This window comes from Lissotriton vulgaris, chromosome 8 (assembly GCF_964263255.1).
Source record: "Lissotriton vulgaris chromosome 8, aLisVul1.2, whole genome shotgun sequence".
In the NCBI taxonomy this organism is placed as follows: domain Eukaryota; kingdom Metazoa; phylum Chordata; class Amphibia; order Caudata; family Salamandridae; genus Lissotriton; species Lissotriton vulgaris.
The window spans coordinates 425,664,490-425,683,863 of record NC_141696.1 but is presented as its reverse complement, the minus strand read 5'-3'; the positions used below and the strand labels follow the sequence as shown (position 1 = coordinate 425,683,863).

The window sequence follows — 19,374 nt, the reverse complement described above, 5'->3', positions numbered from 1 at the left end:
CGTGTATTGCTGACATTTCAGAAGACGAACAGAGGAGTCCTGGGGGCGTGGCCAAGCGTCAAAAATGGCGGACGTGTAGTCCCTGAGCTCCGTCCCTAGCCCTAAAACACTAGCAATTAATCCTGTCATCCCAGCCTGCAACCCACCTGAATCCTGTCCGTGAAGCCTCCTGGTGCGGGCGGAGTGCAGCGGTAAGGCGCTGTTCCTCTCGAGTCACGCCGGAACAGCAACACGGCAGTGGTGCCCCATAGCGGCCTGCAGCGTGACATGAAGCCTCGGCCTCAATTGGGTGGCCTGCCTGACCCACTCCTGCCTACTACCGAGCCCCGGCTGGGGCCCCGGGCCGGAGGAGGGCCGCGACTCCTGAGAGGTTACCGGATTGCGGTGAGAGGTCCCTACACTGCCTGTGTCCCCGCTGCCTCCCTCCTGGCTGTCTCAACCCCCAGCCGGCCGGCCCAGCCGTGAGTCGGCCCGGGACGCGGGGCCATATCGGACCGGCCCGCGACCCGCCTGTAACACCGGCGGTGCCTGCATCATCCACTGAACGGGTGAGGAGAGCGGGGCGGGTGGAGCGTGTGGCCCTCCGCTGGCGCTGTGGGTCCCGCTTCTCCCTGGCGGCGCCTCACGTTACAAGCAAGGGGACGGCCCCGTATAGAGGCTGCCCTGCTAGCGCCATTTTGACTCTACGCCGAGGCCGTGACGGGGCCCCGGGATTCTGGCATTACCGCCTCGCCTACCCCTAGACATTAAAGCGACGAGCGGAGTGCACGGACCTAGAGCTCAGGGGCACTCATCAAGGCCTACACACCCTCTAGGGAGACATAAGCCTCGAGCGCCTGGCTGATAGTGCCGACCTGCGGCGTGGGAGTGCGACACACGGCGGCGCACTGCCGTGGCACCAACTACCTGGCTCATTGCACTACCAGCCTCCGGAGGACTCCACCTTGCTGTCTCCTAGGATCGCAAACCTCCCCTACTCTCCCTGCGAGACCGCGGATGCACCTGTCTACCGGGTCCCCAACAGGACGACGTCCCGCCCTGCAGCGGCGGAGCTACAAAAAGCGCGCCAACACCATCCCTGCCGCCACTGGGGTCTATACCGCGGCATAGCCACTGCCTTCCACCGGCGCAGCTCAAACCCACCGCTGCCACTGCCTGGCACCCTGCGTGGACACTTACGGAGGTTGCAGCAGCCGACTGCCGCTACTACTACGCCACCCTGCTCACGAGATCAATGGGCCGACACAGGGGCAGGGCCCAGGATCAAGGCGCCCCGGCGGACATTCAGTTCACGGGCTCTGAAGACCCGCTAGCTTCTTCGAACGCTGACATCATACCGCCAACCGGTAAGGGGTCACAGGACGCCAAGTTGGACCTTATCCTGAACGAAATTCGCGCGACGCGCGAAGCCCTGGAATCACGCATAGACAATATGGCGACTGGCCTATCCCTACTGCGAGCTGACCATAACAAGCTGGCGGAGCGGGTCTCCGAACAGAAGATAGTGCTGGGTGACCTCATACCGCAACAGACAGAACATTCCACGAAGCTAGAGAACGTGGAGAAACAGCTTAAGCAACTATGGGATAGGGTGGACGACGCGGAAGGACGTGCCCGCCGCAACAACGTCCGCATCCTGGGCATTCCGGAAAGAAGCGAGGGGAGGAATCCCACCCAGTTTGTGGAAGATTGGCTACGGAAACTGGTGGGCCAGGAAGATCTCACCGCCCTATACAGCGTGGAAAGAGCACACAGGATGCCGTCGCGACCTCCGCAGCCGGGGGCGCCTCCTCGCCCTTTGATTGCACGCCTTCTTCACTATAAGGATAGAGACACTGTCTTAAGAGCGGCTAGGGAGAAGGCACCGATACGCTTCGAGGACAAGAACGTCTCAGTGTACCCTGATTTCACGCCCACAGTACAACGTGCCAGGTCCACCTTCCTGGGTGTGAAGCACAAACTGAGAGACAGGAACATGAAGTATGCGCTCCTATTCCCCGCACGGCTCAAGATCCTGCATGACAACAAGTCCCATTTTTTCGACTCGCCAGAGGAGGCGGAAGAGTGGATGGAAGTCACACTAACCCCACCGACCTCTCAGGACCCATTCGCGGACCGACGCAGCGGTGGTCACAGGAGCCCGTCGGACCAACGGAAAGACACTTTCAGCTCCAGGCACCACCCTTCACAGGATTTGCCGACGACAACGTGACCCTCGGGTGGTCAAGAAGCAGGTCATCCGTCATTGCAGATGCGGCTGACAGAGGAGGCACTTGCCGCGCACGACGCAGGTGCAACAGGAGACAGACTCACCGTTACCACCGACACCCACACTGAGGTATCTGGATCAGTGGATAGCCTACCATTATTCCCTAAAATCACGGCCCAGATGGCGGCGGAGTTCTGAGTGGCAACACAGCTGGTCCCCTCCGAGTGGTAACGTATACCTAACTCTCTTCTTCAGATATGGTGGGTTGCATATGGACTCACCCTTTTGAGGGCTATCGTGCCCATGCAGGCCGTCAAGTGACAATCATCAGATGCCTGCTACCCCCAGTATGCACACAAACTCGATAGACTTGTGCTCACGTTGGGCACCTTGGTTTGGCTCCCGAGCCCGTTGGCTAGGGGACCTTCTTGTTAAGGGGTTATATGTTCACAAGACACTTTCACTTTTTAGCAAAACAGATCTGACATGGTCACCCAGTTGTTCCATTCTGTCGCAACACACGGATGGTAATGGGGTCACTTAATAATTACCAACTGTGCACCTGGAACGTACGTGGCATGGGAGCAGTACAGAAACGTCATAGAATCTTGGCTCAGCTTAACCGCAGGGGGACACAGATTGCTTGCCTACAAGAGACACATTTGAACGCTGCTGAAAATGTGAAACTGCGCAAGAAATGGAGGGGGCAACTCTTTGCTACCTCCTATTCTGCTTTCTCCAGAGGAGCGGCGATCTGGTTTCGCGGCTCTGTCCCCTTCCAGATGTTGGAGCAAAGAATAGATAATGAGGGTCGATATGTATTTGTGCTGGGGCTGTTGGACGGGGATGCTATTGTATTTGGGTGTGTGTACTCGCCGAACTCAAATCAATCGGAGTTCTTGTTAACAGTGAACGGGGTACTTGCGGATTGGGCTGATCATCGCTGGTTCATTGGAGGGGATTTCAATGCTGTGCTTGATGTTACCTTGGATAGGTCACATCCCCCTTTGCAGGCAGCTGAGAGTAGAAAACAGGCAGATGCTCTTACGGGATGGGCTGGGGGCTGGGACCTGGCAGATGCATGGCGCAGCACACATTCACAGGAGAGGGAATATACTTTTTTCTCCCCACCCCACCAGCTTCACACCAGAATCGACCATATTTTCTGCTCCCGCTCCCTGGCGGATTCAATTGTCCAGACCCAACACATGGGGAAAACTCTATCCGATCACAGCTCCGTAGAACTCACCTGGCAGTGGGGCAGGCGGCTGGCTCCCATCCCAACTTGGAGACTGTCTCCAGATCTCCTTGAAGACTCGGTATTCCGGGCCTCCCTGTCTGACACTATAGTAACCTACTTCTCCACAAATGTGAACACAGCCAGCACCCGGCAAGTGGAGTGGGACGCTTTTAAAGTTTGTCTGAGGGGGGCAGCAATGGCCGCTGGAGTGGGCAGGAAACGGGAGGTAATCAATCAACTGAGGGAGGTGGAGGGCTCGCTAGCGTCCCTAGAGAATGAAGCAGCCTGCACAAACGCACCCTTCACACCACTGCAGGAGGCTCACATCAGACATGCGGAGCTGCTGGAAGACCTGAGGCTTCTAGACTACAGAGAATACACGAATAGGCAGCATACACAGGCAGATAGGGCCGGTCCCCTTCTAGCTCGCCTCTTACGTGATTCCCCAGTCAACCACCCTATTCTGAAAATATTCGACCAGACGGGCAGCCCAACTACCACCCAACTCGGGATTAACACGGCGTTCAAGGACTATTACACAACACTGTACTGCCCCCCACAGCCCCTATCCGAGGTTGCATTCGAGGCCTTCATGAGGGACTTGGACCTACCTCAACTCACTGACAGGCAGACCAAAGAACTGAATCGTGCCATTACAATAGCTGAAATAAGGCAGGCAATACGAGCTCTCCCAAAGGGCAAGACCCCCGGAACGGATGGCCTCCCGGCCGATTTTTATGCGACATTCATAGACCTCCTGGCCCCACGGTTGCACACTGTTTATTTGGAAGCACTACGGACGACCACCCTACCACAATCGTCCATGCAGGCGTTAATCACGTCCCTCTTAAAGCCTGCTAAGGAAGGGCTTCAGATGGCCGACTACAGACCCTGTCCCTTCTCAATACTGACTCCAAGATATTGAGCCAGGTGCTGGCTTCGAGGCTCGTGCAATACGTACCGCAGCTGATCCACCCGGATCAATGTGGTTTTGTCCCGGGCCGCAGCACGGCCATGAATCTCAGGCGATTGGCCCAGCTTATGCTCGGAGACCGGGAGGACATGGCCTCCGAAGGCTGCATATCTCTAGACTTGAAGCAAGCGTTTGATTCCCTTAGGTGGGACTATATGTTTGCCACGTTGTCTAAATTTGGGATACCACCCGAATTCCTCGCCTGGGTCAGATTGCTGTACACCATCCCCACAGCTAGAGTACGCACCTCCAGCCATATATCAGCTCCTATAGCTATAGCGCGGGGCACCAGGCAGGGCTGCCCGCTCTCCCCCCTCCTCTTTGTCCTTGCCCTCGAGCCTATGCTTTGTAGACTTCGGTTGATGGCCCCCCGACATGGCATACAGAGGCATGGGACGGCGCATATTGTATCTGCTTACGCGGATGATATTATATTATATCTCCGAGACTTGAGGGGCGACTTGAGCCCTGTTTCCCAGGTCTTTGAGGACTTTAGGACGATCTCTGGCCTTACCATAAGCGAATCCAAGTCCTATGGATTCACATTTGCAGCCGCAGGCCTGTCTACTCCCCTACCCTTCGCCCCCCACGAATTCCAGATGGCGGAAACCACCTTCCGATACCTGGGGATGCATATTTATAGGGAGGCTGACATGATGATTGACGGCAACCTTGGAAGGGCCATCAGAGCACTGAAATCGCAGATTCAATTCTGGCTCACACTGCCACTCTCAATACCCGGCAGAGCAGCGATATCTAAGATGGTGATGCTCCCCCGTCTCCTCTACCATTTCACCAATTTAACGTACCTGATCCCAGCAGCGACATTTAAGACCCTTGACACTCTCCTCACCGAATTTGTATGGGGGCACGGCCGCAGACGTATAGGTTTGTCCAAACTGCAGCTCCCCTCTGACGCCGGTGGTATGGGCCTGCCGGACTTTAGAGCTTACAACTATGCGTGTCAGTTACAATGGCTGGCCTTCTGGGTGGCTGGTCGCAATCTTCAGGAGATCAATATGACGGAAAAGGAACATGACAAGGGGAGACTACACACATTACTTCTGCCCAACTCGGATATACCGAGAGATGCCCCGCCACTCCTTAGACTGGCGATCATTTACTGGCGGAAGGCATTAAAGTACACGTCCCCTAAGTCTTACTATGCCCCCACGATCCCGCTCTTGGGCATCCCGTTGGGCTCGGGAACTCTCACGGCGACCTCACTAGCGCCATGGCATGACGCAGGAGTGTCGCATGTGGGTGACCTGTTTGCGGAGGGGCGTCTGTTGTCCTTTGAAGACTTTAAAGCCACACAAGGCGTACCTAGGGGCTCATTCCTATTGCACGCAGGCCTTCGCCATTATATTACACATAAGTGGTCACCTGAGGGCCAGGAGCCAGTTACAAGATGCACTACCTCATGGGCACGGGCGCCCACCTGACAAAATGGCTCACTGCCAGCATCAAAGAGGGGAGGGCGCTCACTCTCTCGCCACTCCGGGAGACATGGGAGGGAGATATTGGTAGGCCCCTGAGAGACAGAGTGGGAACGTATACTTCAGTTTCCCAAAAAGGTAGCTAGGAACCCCAAGTTCAAATTCATTCAATTGATGCTGTTACATAGAGCCTACCTGACCCCGCACCGCATACATGCGATGTTCCCTGATGCGAGAAGCAACTGCCCCCGTTGTGACACTGAAGCCGCATCACTGATGCTCATGCTGTGGCAATGCCCCAAGCTGGGATATTACTGGACCACGGTCCATGAATCGCTTGAGAGAGCGGGTGCTCTGTCCCGATCTCCTACACTAGAAGGCACACTACTGGGGCTGGGACCCTCACAACGCAACAGGACAGTGGCGACACGCTTTTCAGACCTGGCCCTGTTGCTAGCGAAGCGGGCCATCACGATGAGGTGGAAGTCACCCAAACCACCCAACCCTGACCTGTGGAAAGCGGAGGTAGTATGCTGGGGTAAGGCAGAGGGTGAGGCACTGCAGCGAGAGGAATACAGGGGTCTGCGGAAAACGCCGATCTCGCTGGACTGGTTTGTCACGTTGGGAGCATTTGAAGCGGGGGATGAAGGGGAGGACGGGGATACATGTGACTCACCGAATGTGGAATAAATATGTACTGAGCCAGACTCTTGTGCACTGTCACTGACTGTGGTGCGCCACGATGGGGTTCGGTGGAACCCAAACCACTGGCCTCATGCCTTCCACCTGTGTGTACAGATCGAAGAAGCTATATGTTACAGCGCCATGGGTGACCCAGTGTAACAATCATTCAGTTATATGCAAGTTGAGAAAGTGTCGGGAGGGTTGTTTGAGGGTGGAGGGAGGGGTTGAATTGTCCGGGGTTTGTTTAATTGTGACAGTTACAGTCACCACACAATGTAAAATCAAGGTGACTATGCAATCATATGTTCTAAGCAGGCACATACATGTTTTACTCTGCTTCTCACTGAGCTTGGAAATGTATGTAACTGCTTTACCTACTATGCTAATAAACAGATTTAAAACAAAAAAACAAAAAAAAACAACAACAAAAAACAGAGGAGTCCTAGATACCAGAGTGGGGAAAGGGTCGATGGGCCTCCCATTTGAAATTCAGTTAGTTCTTTTGCTGCAAGGCGCTTATGATTAGACTTCCTTATCACTGCCATTTGATAGATGGTGGGGCAAAGGGTGGGACTGCAGTTTCAGTTGTTTGGAGTGATAAGAGTCTTTTAGGTGAGGCCAGCCTTTTTATCTCTCTAACTGATCATTGTTAGTTGTGGCTGTTGATAGCCAGGTGTAGAACCCTCGCTCCTCTTTGTGCATATATAGTGGGTCCTCCAAACTGGAGACGACCCTGCTGTGAGAAGCCTCGCTGTACATAACGGCGGTGTCTGGAAGTCTGTCTGGAAAAGAAGAATGAGAGAAGAACCTACCCAAACCGGTTCTGAAATATACTTCCCTTGTCTATTGTACCTGTATAAAATGGAAAGCTGTTGACCCTCTTGTGCTTCGAGTTCCAAGTTTTCTTTGAGCAAAGAAGCATGTGCTCTGGTGCACAACAAGAGCTAGTGGCGGCTGATAGCTGGCTTCCCAGAAGTGAGGGGACATCACCTGAAGTCTAATCTTCAAGTAAGTGCTGTCACCCTGTTCTGAAACACCAGAACGCTGATCCAGCCCCACAGAAGGAGCTAACTCCCAGGGTGAACAGAAGCACCTGACCCTGGAGCCGAGGATCCTTCTGCCAGTGGCTCAAGTGAGTGACCAGCCTGCTCCTGGACTGAATCATTTACTCTCTAGCTGAAGCGGCTAACCTGTGGCACTGTCCTGAAATGTGCCCAAGTGTATTGCTCGATTGTAACCCTGAATGTGGCTAGCTCGTGGCACTGAACGGAAGTGCTCCCAAGTGGACTGCGCACAGTGGCCGTGAACATGGCTACCCAGTGGCACTGACTTGAAGTGGGCCTGAGCACACTGTGATGCTATTTCTGGAACTATTGTGCCTTCTAGCAGATTGAGCCGGTGCAAGTTTATAGTGCTGTCGGAACATACTGCAGTGCTTCATAGATTGCCCAGACCTTCGTGGCCCAAGCTGTTGACACACGATATGTGCCTTGTCTCAGAGCTGCACTACCAGCACCTGAGAAGTCTGCAGTGGCCCCATGACCTCAGACTCTGCTGACTCACTCTGCACCCTGTAGAGGGCCTGTAATGCAGTGGAGACTACCAGCAACAACAGAGCCGGCTGCCAGACAATCTTTGAGGAGGGGCCTCCTCATCTGCTGCGGGTCTGACACCAGAGTGCCAGTACGGTTGGCATGGTTTCCTCTCTGAGAATAAAGTTGGGAACTAACCCGTGCTGTGCATCGACTGCATCTGGCAAGGACGACTTGCATTGAGAAGAGGCTTAGCACTGGGACTAAGACTGTAGAATGGAGGTCATAAACTCTGCATGAGAGGCGTAGCACTGCACATGTGTCTGAAACCTTCCACACATAATACCTTGAGATAGGGGGATGGTCGGGACCACAAGGAAGGGGGACCTTGAATTCTGGATACAGTCTCCCTGTGCCAATGATTATTCATAACTGAATTTTGTAGTGTTTCGATGTCATTTTTAAGTGTATTGGAGTACTTTCTTTTATAAAAAGATAAGCACTGGGTTAGTCAATCGGTTATTGTGCTGACTGTGATGCACCCACACACTGTGTCCCTGAGAAGCCTGTGACTGCTAGGCATCGCTACCACTAAGAGTCAAATGTTGAAGGGATTGTACTTGGCCCGGTTTGCTGGGCCATTGCAGGGCAGACTCAAGAACACCACTGGCAACAACGACCTCAGCCCCCAGGGATGAGGACCAGTTGTCCCTGCTTGCCCAGTGGCCCCCTGCACAGTGTCTGATAGTGGGCTACACAACTCGCAAATCCCTGACAGAACATAATTTATCAAATACTGAAAAGTGGCAGGAGCATTCTTAAGCCCAAATGACATAACCTTAAACTGGTACAAGCCCTCTGATGCTACGAATACGGTCTTCTTTGTGGCACTAAGTGCCAGTGCAATCTGCCAATAGTCACTGGTCTGTTGAAAGGTGTTCAAGAAGCTGGCATTACCCAGTCGATTCAACTACTCATCAGCTTGAGGAATCTGTTATGCATCAGTCTTGGTAACCACATTAAGGAACTAGCGGTCCACACAAAAGTGATCAGTGAGGGTCACTGGGTACCAGAACAACTGGATTTGTCCTAAGACCCCGGAAATGCTGAATCACGCCCACATCCAACATCTTACCAATCTCTGCTTTGAAGCACTCTATAATCCATTCTGACCTCCTATATATCTTGCTCTTCACAGGCAAGTTGTCCCCTATATCCTTGTCATTCACACAGACTGATGTCAACCTTGGCATGCGTTAGAAGAGGTGGGAAAATCACCCCAGTACCCTTGTGTATGCTTCTTGCTTTTTAGGAGTCCGTTCAGTGGCAAACAGCACCCCTTCTGCAGAACCATCTTTCTCATCTCCGTACAATAAGTTAGGGAATGGGTCGCTGTCTGTAACCTCCTATGTTATTGCCAGAACGTCCATGGTAACATCTCTCCAGAGGTATGGAACCTCATTTGGTTCCAGTGTGAAACCTTTCTTCCCCAAGTAGTTCACCTTAGAAATCTTCTGTACTACATTGTATTCCCTAGACCACTTCTTTTCCAAAGCTCCTGGACAAATTGGCTTTAGCACCGATACCTACTGACTCTCCTGGCACCCAATCAGTGTTGCTGTCTGGTAATATAACTCCTTCATTAACTCCTAGCGTGCCTGGAAGTTTTTTTTATTGCCTGCCTCATGTACTCTGTCATCAACTTCTAGATGCCAGTCATATAGCCCACTACATTCTTCTGGGGTGACTTGGAAGTTCATTATGACTAAGGTGAGGGGTCATGCACTTGGTACCCAAACAGAAGTTCAAAGGAACTGAGCCCAACTCCTCTCTGAAATTTCCCTGAAGGCGAATGAGCAAAATGGCAGGTGAAGATCCCACTGATCAGTGAATTATTAAACTGCACTGTCTAAGCAGGGATAGAACCACGTCTTCCTATACAATCCGTGAGAGAATCATGCCATCCCACTTTGTAACGGCGGAGAGAACCATGAAGTCCCACTATGTAATCAAGGTGAGAACTAGGACGTGCCCTGTGCATTCATGGAGAGAATTATAATATCTTGCTTTGTAATGGCTGAGAGAACCATTATGTCCCACTATGCAATTACGGAATGGCCCAAATATCTAAAATGTAAATGAAGTGAAACTATGGAACTCCTATAGTCAAATCGGGGTCGAGACCATTTGTCACCCAGAGTGTAATAGGTGAGTGACCCCTTATTAGCCATGGTCTGGAAGAACTAGGGGCCAGAAGTACTAAACACTTGTTGCAAAATACTCGTCACAATTTACGACCAGTGTGGTATTTTGCAAACCTACCTATGTACTGATAGGTCGGTTCTCAGAAACCAAATTGTAGTGTGTTGTATTTTGACCGACCTCATGAATGTCAATGAGGCAGGTTGCAAATTGCGATCCACTAAGCTTCTCTGCCAGCATAGGGATGGGTGGTCTGCGGGGGTCAGCAGACTACTAAGTCTGTGATTGCTTTTTAATAAAGCAAAAGTTTTTTTATTTTTTAATGCAGACCATTTTTCTTTAAGGAAATGGGACTACATTTAAAAACAAAACTTTCTTTTGTTATTTGTTTAAGAGGAGGCAGTGATCATGTGCACCTTCACAACCCCGTTCCTTTTGGGATTGAGTTACCACCTCCTTTGAGGTGTAGAAAAAATATCAATGTTTTGTATCATGATTTCAGTAGCAAAACATTGATGCATATATACCAATTCAGTATTTGAAAGGGACGCCTACAACACGCACCTGCCAAATACCGAAACAGTATCCAGTTGCAAACGCAATTCGGAAACACTTCTCCAAATCACAAAAAGTATTTAGTATTTTGGAAACAGAGTTTTAGCATTTGCAGACACTCTACTTTACTGATTTGGAGGTTTTTGAATATTAAAACTCTTGTACAGCTGGCTCAATCTCCTCTCTCAGACAAATTGTGCAGAGGTGCCTCACCTCTTACAGTATGGACTGCCCCAATGCAGTGGGCGTGAATGGGACACTTGTGTTCATTATTCACTTTAAAGGACTTCTTGCTACCTACAGGGAAATTAGAGAGGACCCTTACTTCCCCCTGTGTAATCGAAAGGAGACCATTGACCCTGCTGAACTGTAATCAAAGACGTGCTACTCGCTCTGCGTTTAATCATTAGGAAACTGCTAACTTCAATAGTCTGTTATCAAGAAGACTCCCACTTCACACTTTGAAATCGGGAGGCATACCTCACTGTGTAACTTTGAGTAGCTCTGCTTCACGTATGACAGTGGAGCGAGAGTTCTGAAATTAAAATCATGTGGAGAACTTGGAGTGCCAACACTAAAGTAAGGCAGAGACCACTGATCCCTGTAATGGGAAATTATGGAAGTTTTCCTCATCGGGGAAAATCCCTCACCCTACAGAATGTACTCTTGGAGCATTGGCTCACTTTGTCCAGTCCTCCTTAAATTTGCAAATGATCTGTTAAGCTCAGTGTTCGCTGGTATGGGCCCTTCTCTGCAGCAGTGAGTTGCAATCACAGCCGAGTGCATCTAAGTTTAAGATAGACTTCCTTCTGCATAGAGGACGCACCCGTTGTAGCTAGCATTGCTTGGTTTCATCATTTATCTCTGAGGGCTAGAATCCAGTGAGGCCCCTGGAGCGGAGGCGTCCACCCCTGTCCTATTCAACACCCCCACTGTTCCATAGGCTGCAGTTGCATGGACACCCAGGTTTAACCACTGTTTACGAGAATTTGTGGCCTAGAAAGTGTTTTAATCCTTCCATTGAGCCTTTCTTTTGCAAATGGTGCCTTCAGTTTCCCGTGACCAGCTTGCTGCTTTACAGATAAAACAAAAATGGATAGTGTAGGATGAAGGTAATGCTTGCAACAAGCCTGCATGGTGAGAGAAACCTTTCATTGCCATTGAGACATTGCTAAGCAATTATAAAACAACGTCATCAGAAATGAGTATTTTCTAAATCTAGGACACTTGCAGATTTAGCTTCCGCTGATAAAAGGATCACAGTGCAGCAAGCAGCATTTATATGTACATCAAATTTAATGGTTTTGGTACTGGAGACTTTGCCTTTACGCAGTGCTTGACATTTTTTTATGTGCTGTGTAACCTACTTGGTTGTTGATGTAGTGCCGAGCAATAGCGAATGTGACATTTTGTGTTTCTTACCTGCGTGTATATTTTTGTTTCTCAAAGTGTGGTATTGCATTCTGTCAAACAAACGTGTTAATGATTCCGGTATTTACATTTTTATTAGTCTAATAATTCATTTTAAACTCAATTTGTACTGAGTACTTTGCTGCTGGCCTTCCTGATGAAAACGGCAAGATACATTAATGTATTGTGTATGACTCTACTTTATGTTGTCAGCATCTATATAAAGCACTCTATGGCAAAACAGTGCATTTGGAGTGTTGGTGCCCTTTGCAAACAATTGTCGGATTTTCGTCTGTTTGGTTGTGATCTATTTGTTTAGTCTTGTTTTTTTTTTTTAGTTAAGACTGTTTGTCCAGTATGTTATATAAAATGTGTTGTATTCGTTTTTGTGAAAAAGTAAACTATTTCAATTCCTGGTAGGGATCATTGTAGTGCATAAACCAGTGCTGGACAACATTGACATATTTGGCGTTCCACCGAAGTGAACAGTTGTCCACTGGCTGACCTAAGCCGCCTGGCCTGCCTAGCCAATTGGATAGTTTTGATGATGTAGGTAGTCTGCTTCTCGTGAATGTGTACAGGTTTCTGCCTTTTAAACCGTGTGTAGCAGAACATTGCTTTCGTATTAAATTTTTTGTTCACAGTCTGTTTATTTGTGGTAGGGGCATACATCTCTGTACTTGTCAAAGAGCTTTATCCCTTAGTGAATCCCAAGCTGTCTATGCAAATATCTCTGTCCTCTCTCCTCCATGTTGGGGCGAGCCATGTGCATGGTTTTAGCTGTGGCTGATCCATTCAAGAGCCAGATGCCTCAAATGAGACTGTTTGCTTCGACTTCCACCTGTTTGTGGCATTTTCAATTTCAATATATGTATTTTCTCTAGATTTTCATTATTGTGGTAGAAATTGATCAGCAGTCCTTTTGCAAGTTTTTTTCAATTTTTACTTCGTGTTATTTTGTAAATATCTGTCTTTGAAATTAAAATAGTTTTCAAACCGATATTTGTTTTTCCATAAAAATGTGTCCACTTTCTCGTACTCCACCGTGGTACAAAGAGCCTTAGTTTGGTGGCTGAAATGCTTTCAAACCACTCTGTTGAGCAAAGCTTTAGAGCTTACCAAGGACAGCCAGACTACCAGATTATCCATATTATTTACAGCACCATATGTTCTGTGATTAAAGCCAATGGCTGGACGTTCTAATTTCACAAGAATGAAGGAGGGTCTTTTGTAAAATGTAATGTCAGACACTCTGCAGCAAGGTCGAGTAAGGTATTGTTTACAATGGAACGGGACACATCAGGTACTTCAAGCACATTGTGTTAATTAAAATATCGCCGCCTGGTATTGTTTTATATGACAATTCAAAATATTTCCACTTCCATTATTGTCATGAAATTGGGACATTACTAATGTGTTGGCAGTTGATGGTTGTACGTAGTTTTTGCTTATCTGTATCAAGTGATCAGTGAAGTTCTCGCTGTGAATGTATCCAAGGTATGTTTTAGTAGAGCGGTGTATCTCCACAGCTCTAGTAGTTATTTCTAGTGTATGTAATAGTCCATTTAGGTTGTTTAAAATTTCTGGTGGTCTTTAAGGTCTAGTCACTCTTATTCGTTCTCTACTAAAATCATTTGTTCATGCCTTTGCCTTGGCACATTGTGTCAGGCATTGCTTAATTCATAAAATATTAAGTGCTGGGGCCCAAAGTTCTGCTCAGAAGCCCACAGCGCGCACTATCGATAATCGGTTTTGAATATCAAGGTAGTGGTGTCTTGATTCCACATCATGCCTCTTTAATCCATCAATGCACCACCAGGCATTCCCTGCCTCTTTATCTCACTCTTGTAGGTTTCTTTTGTGTCCATGCTTTCTCCCTTTGTCACTATTTTTCCGTCTTCCTTTTCCTCTTTCTTTCCCATTGTTGTGTTTCTTTCCCTCTCTCTTGTTCTGGATTAAAGTCTGGTGAGGAATAATGTGTGCTAGTGGGCCCCACCAGCAACCACCTGTTCAAATTAAGTACTGGTGCCTGGTCCTGTTTGGTTATCTATATGTAGTGATACCACTTGAACCAGTGAGGAAGCGTTGCTTTCTGCGTAGTGCTTCTGCTGCAGTGTTTTATTGTGGACATTTCTTGAGGTACACAGCTTTCACCCTCTCTCTGATCTGCATAAGTGGCAAGTTTCATTAGTAATCTCCATGACAAGTTTTTTCTAAACTGTATTCCAATTACTGTTCTTGGGCCCTCTGCTTTTATGGCTCAATATCCAGGCACAAGTATCTTTAATTTGCAGTCAGGTTGTGGATTCACCATACCTCTGTGCCTTTGGTAGACAGGTCCTATAAATGGTAAAATATGTTTTGCTACCTCGAACAGGAGATGGCACTTTTTTACATCTGAGTTGATCTGCGGTCACATTATTAGTTGTTGAGCCAGCAGGACATCCAAGGTCTTGACCAAAGAACTAGTTAGCAGAGAAGGACCTGGCACATTGGACACAGCAAATAGAGTAGAGGTGGGAACACCACTGCTAGCCATAATCTCTTTTGCTGTCATTAAGGACTAGCTCACTGAAATGCCTTTACTGATAGATTTCAGTTAGGGAGGTGTTAATTCACTCGTTGCTTTTGCCTTCGCCTTCAGACATCCAATTGTTACATGTCTACTTAGAAGGAACTTCTGAATTCCTCGTTAAATAAAGCTTCACATTTTCATCACTGGCAGTTATTCAAAATGTATCTTTTTCCATATTCTGTGTACATGATGTTCACATTTTCTGCAATTTCTCCTTCAGATTTGTTCGAACTGTGCTGCCATTTTCTCAGGAGTTTCAAAGAGACAAGCAACCAAATGCACAGCCGCAGTATCTTCATGGTTCAAAGGTCAGTTCTTTGTCTAAATTCTCTCATTATTACGAAGTATGAGGTTGTGAGAAGGACTGTTCTTTCCAATAGAAATATATTCATTCTTTGTGTATAATTTCTATAGTCGTCTCTGCACATGGCAGTAGTGCTATCTAGTCTAGACAGTGTAGTTGTGGCCTAAGCATGCAAACACACTTTTGGTAGAATTGTGATACAAATGTTGCATGGCCCTACTGCCAACTGCTGTCAGTTGTTATGTCTCCCACAAGTCTTACTTAGGCAATGTCTCCTGGTTGACAGAATTTGACTGGAATTCTGAAAACGATAAAGAAAGGATATATGTGTGCAGCCTGGTATTTTGTCAGCAAGCTTGCAAATGGTTTCTTCTTGATTAGCCAATCCATTATGGAAAAAAACATTAGTTTAACTCTGTTTTCTGTGTCTTGAATCTTTTCACACACTGTTTACTCCCTCTTCTTTTTATTTGTTTCACTCACATCGGGGACAAATGGGGGCCGCACCTTCAGTTAAAAAGTTAATGTGTATTGAACGAAAATGTGAATCTTGAGAAGGACTGAACTATCTATCTTGTATATTTTCTTTGGAAGCTCTATGTAAATATTCATTTGCCGTACGTAAGTTTTAATCTACATTACACCAACAAAAATATAAAATAACCCAGAGGTCCAGACCGTACAATTGGAAAGGTTAACCCCAGAATGTCTGTTTAAGACAAACCCATACAAGTACGATGACCGTGTTGTCTGCGACTGCACAGAAATAAAAAGAAAGAAAAGGAACCAACACCCCTGTAAGAGAGTAATAAGTGGATTTCTGTGCCAGCATCCATCATTCTGACCATTCAATTAAAAGAAAGGGTCACATTTCCTTCAGCCCTAAACATTGATTAGAAGAGAACAGAAGTAACAATATCTGACTCCTTGGGACACATAAGAGTCCTCCACACAGAGTTTGCGTCAGAAATACAAAATTGTTTGCAAAAATAAAACTATTAACATATTCGTCATAGTTGTTCCACTTTTTCCCTCTACTTTTTATGTATCCTATGACACTGAAAAATTTGAAAGCAGGGATGGAGGGTACATATCTATGCTGAGTATATAATCTGCAGTGTCACTTGATGGAATAATCCCTGGATTTACCAAATGGCCCACTGAACCCAGCAACTCTCCTCACTTTACATTAACTATGGCATTTTTTATCAAATCTGATTTCTTTGTAGTGCTAAAATATTTTCAAAACTATTAGTGTTTTGTTGTTTTGACCATATTTTGCTTTATCAGTTCTGATAAGGTTGTGTCGGTTTATTTGGAGATTTCCGTCCATAAATGTGTGTCTCAAAGAAATACATAAAACCTGTGAGATTTTAATTCAGTGTTTGGAACAAGAGCCATACAGTGACACACATATGGCAATTTTCTTATGTTTTGGCCTGGAAAATGCAAAACATCTGACCATCTGTTTTACCCATTGCCCCAAACACTATTGTTAAGCATAAATGTTTTTATTACTATTGATTTGTTTTTATTAGTTGTTTTACTATACTTTATAGGTCTGTCATAAAAACAAATTTGTGTCAGCTAAGTTATTACATAGGTTTCAACTCTGAAGGGATAGTGCTGGGAAAGCTTGTTAAATAGTGAGCATCTGCAGGACATGTGTTCTGGGTATGTTTTCCTGTAGTTGTCGTGTGTTTTTCCCTGGTGAGCTGCGATCATTTCCAGGTTAAGGCTGCCCTGTTGGGATTCGAATTCTCTCCAAAAGTATTCATTCATTGTTTTTTCTTTTTGGTGGTTTACCTCAGAATACCAAGCACGTACCAATTCCTTCCATAAAAGAACTTTAAGGCTTCATTAATTTTTGCAACTATTATATCGCTGACAACCGGGTTCCAAGTCTTTCAAGGGTACGAAGACAACAGTGCCACATATAAAATTGGAGTTTGTCTAGCGGTCCTGTTCCTGTCAGACCTTACTAGGCGTTCAAAAGAGTGGGCCACAAAACACTCATCAATCAACGAGAGATGTGGATGGTGTAACTGCCTTGGCCCAAGAATGGATAAGCTAATTTCACACTAAGAGGCACCAGTGAAACACAGTCTGCTCAGTAAGGTTGCTGACCAAAAGGTTAATTTGTGGAGTCAAAATGCAAAAACATAATCTGTCCATTAAAAACCATTTGGAGATGAATGAAAAATAAATTTTACCTGCATAGACTTCTATTAAGGATCCCTAGTGTTAGTGAATTTAATCTGAAACCTGACATAATACCATTAGCCTGGCTATAACAGTAAGAGTGGCCTCTGCCCAGTATAAAATGTTAACATTCTGTGTTTTCTAATCTCGTTTCATCTTTACTACACAGCCCACAAATAATTTTGTTAATCTAATTTCAAATTGGTGCGCCTACAGAGATTTGTCCGACTTCCCAAACATCACCTTGAACTCACATAGGAACTGGGCTGGTCCCTGTTAGGCTGTTCTCTCATAGCCTGTGCGATCCCACAAAAGGAAATCTAAAGACTACAAATAACTCAAATGAAGTCACCAGATTATGTTGTATTCTGAAGAGATCTAACTACCTAACCATTGATCAGACATCACTTCTGCTGTTTTTGGTGGCACACAGAATCAACATTAAAAAAATAAACATTCATTGAGATTCTCACAAAACATTAAAAAGACAACCCCACTTTTATTTTGTCAGCTCTAGTTAATTTGCTGTTCAGGACCCACAGAAGTTGGATGCCTTCTTATGTAAGCAATGACATTCAGGAAACACTGTCCTTTTTAGGTCTCGCCTGTCGATGCGCATGCGCATCGAGCAAGGCGAGAGTATTGGCACTTATCCACTCTTTATCCACACTGCAAGGAATCGTGGCGATTCCTTGCAGTGCACGAGAAATTTAAGCTCAATGCGCATGCGCATTGAGCTTAAATGCGCGTGCACATGCCCCCAGCCGCCTGCCTTGCCTACTCTCTCTCACAGCCTCCCCCAGCTCCGCCCCCTCACTACTTGATTGCACGCCCGCTAGGCCGTGCCTCCCCTACTCTCCTCCCCCCTCCTCCTCTCCTCCCCTGCCTGCCTGCCGCTAGCCTTGCCTACTCTCTCTCACATCCTCCCCCAGCTCCGCCCCCTCACTACTTGTTATGTGCAGTGTTCTCGCTCCTGTTGTATGATCGTCCTCCTCTTCTTCTCTCTCTGCCGATCCACGTGCCCTTTTCTTTCACGGTGTCTCGCATTTCCCCCTGCCACATCAAAGGCTTTCACGGCCGGCCGGCCATGCTTTCAGTTTCACGACCGGCCGGCCGTGTCAATTACATTTCAAAGCCCGCTCTCCCTGCTCCGCCCCCTGCTCCAGCCGAGACGCATTTCTCCTCCCTCCTCCCCCCTCCTGGGTCAGGTTACCTTAAGATGCGTGCTGCCTTTTAAGTGTGCTTTCTCAACCAACCCTCTCCTCCGAATCCAAACTGGGCTCAGATGCGCTTTCCTTGCCTGCTGCAAAACCGCCTGAGGCTCAGCCTTTAAGCTGTTCTGTGGTGCATCTGCTTCAGGAAACCTGTTGTAACGTTTGTCCCAGGCCTCCCGTTTGTTGCATAAATCTATTCCCCATGTGAATTCGCTGTTCTGGTGATGGTACTGCTCCAGCAGCTCAGAAGAGTGTTACATTCTCAGTAGACACCATAAAAGAATAAAACGAAATAATCTCCTCTGACCGTTGTCATGTGACGCACTTTCTAAGGCAGTGCCTGACACGGCTGTGCAGAACAGCTATGTTTAACTCCACACGAAAACGAGGCTTCATAAATAAGTCATGGCTGATAAATACCTCGCTCTGATTTTACTCTTATTTTCACTCACCCTCCCTCAACCTCTCAACCCCTCACTCACCCTCACTCCCTCACTCACCCTCACACTCACTCACCCTCACTCACCCGCACCCTCACTCACCCTCACCCTCACTCACCCTCACCCTCACTCACCCTCACTCACCCTCACTCACCCTCACCCTCACCCTCAACTCCTCACTCACCCTCAACCCCTCACCCTCACCCTCACTCACCCTCAACCCCTCACCCTCAACCCCTCACTCACCCTCACTCCTCACTCCCCCTCACCCTCACTCACCCTCAACCCCTCAACCCCTCACCCTCACTCACCCTCAACCCCTCACCCTCAACCCCTCACTCACCCTCACTCACCCTCAACCCCTCACTCACTCTCACTCACCCTCACTCACCCTC

The 19,374-nt window shown here is 47.8% G+C and overlaps 1 protein-coding gene across 2 annotated transcripts in view; it reads left to right on the top strand.

The window, feature by feature from the left end:
* The window catches only part of LOC147697124 (cytoplasmic FMR1-interacting protein 1), a 533,654-nt gene that overhangs the window by 282,382 nt on the left and 231,898 nt on the right, over positions 1–19,374 (top strand). For both annotated transcript variants that reach the window (XM_086934191.1, XM_086934192.1), the window contains exon 23: positions 15,040–15,127. In XM_086934191.1, coding sequence (XP_086790317.1) covers positions 15,040–15,127 — 88 coding nt within the window. The remainder of the gene's footprint in view (positions 1–15,039; positions 15,128–19,374) is intronic.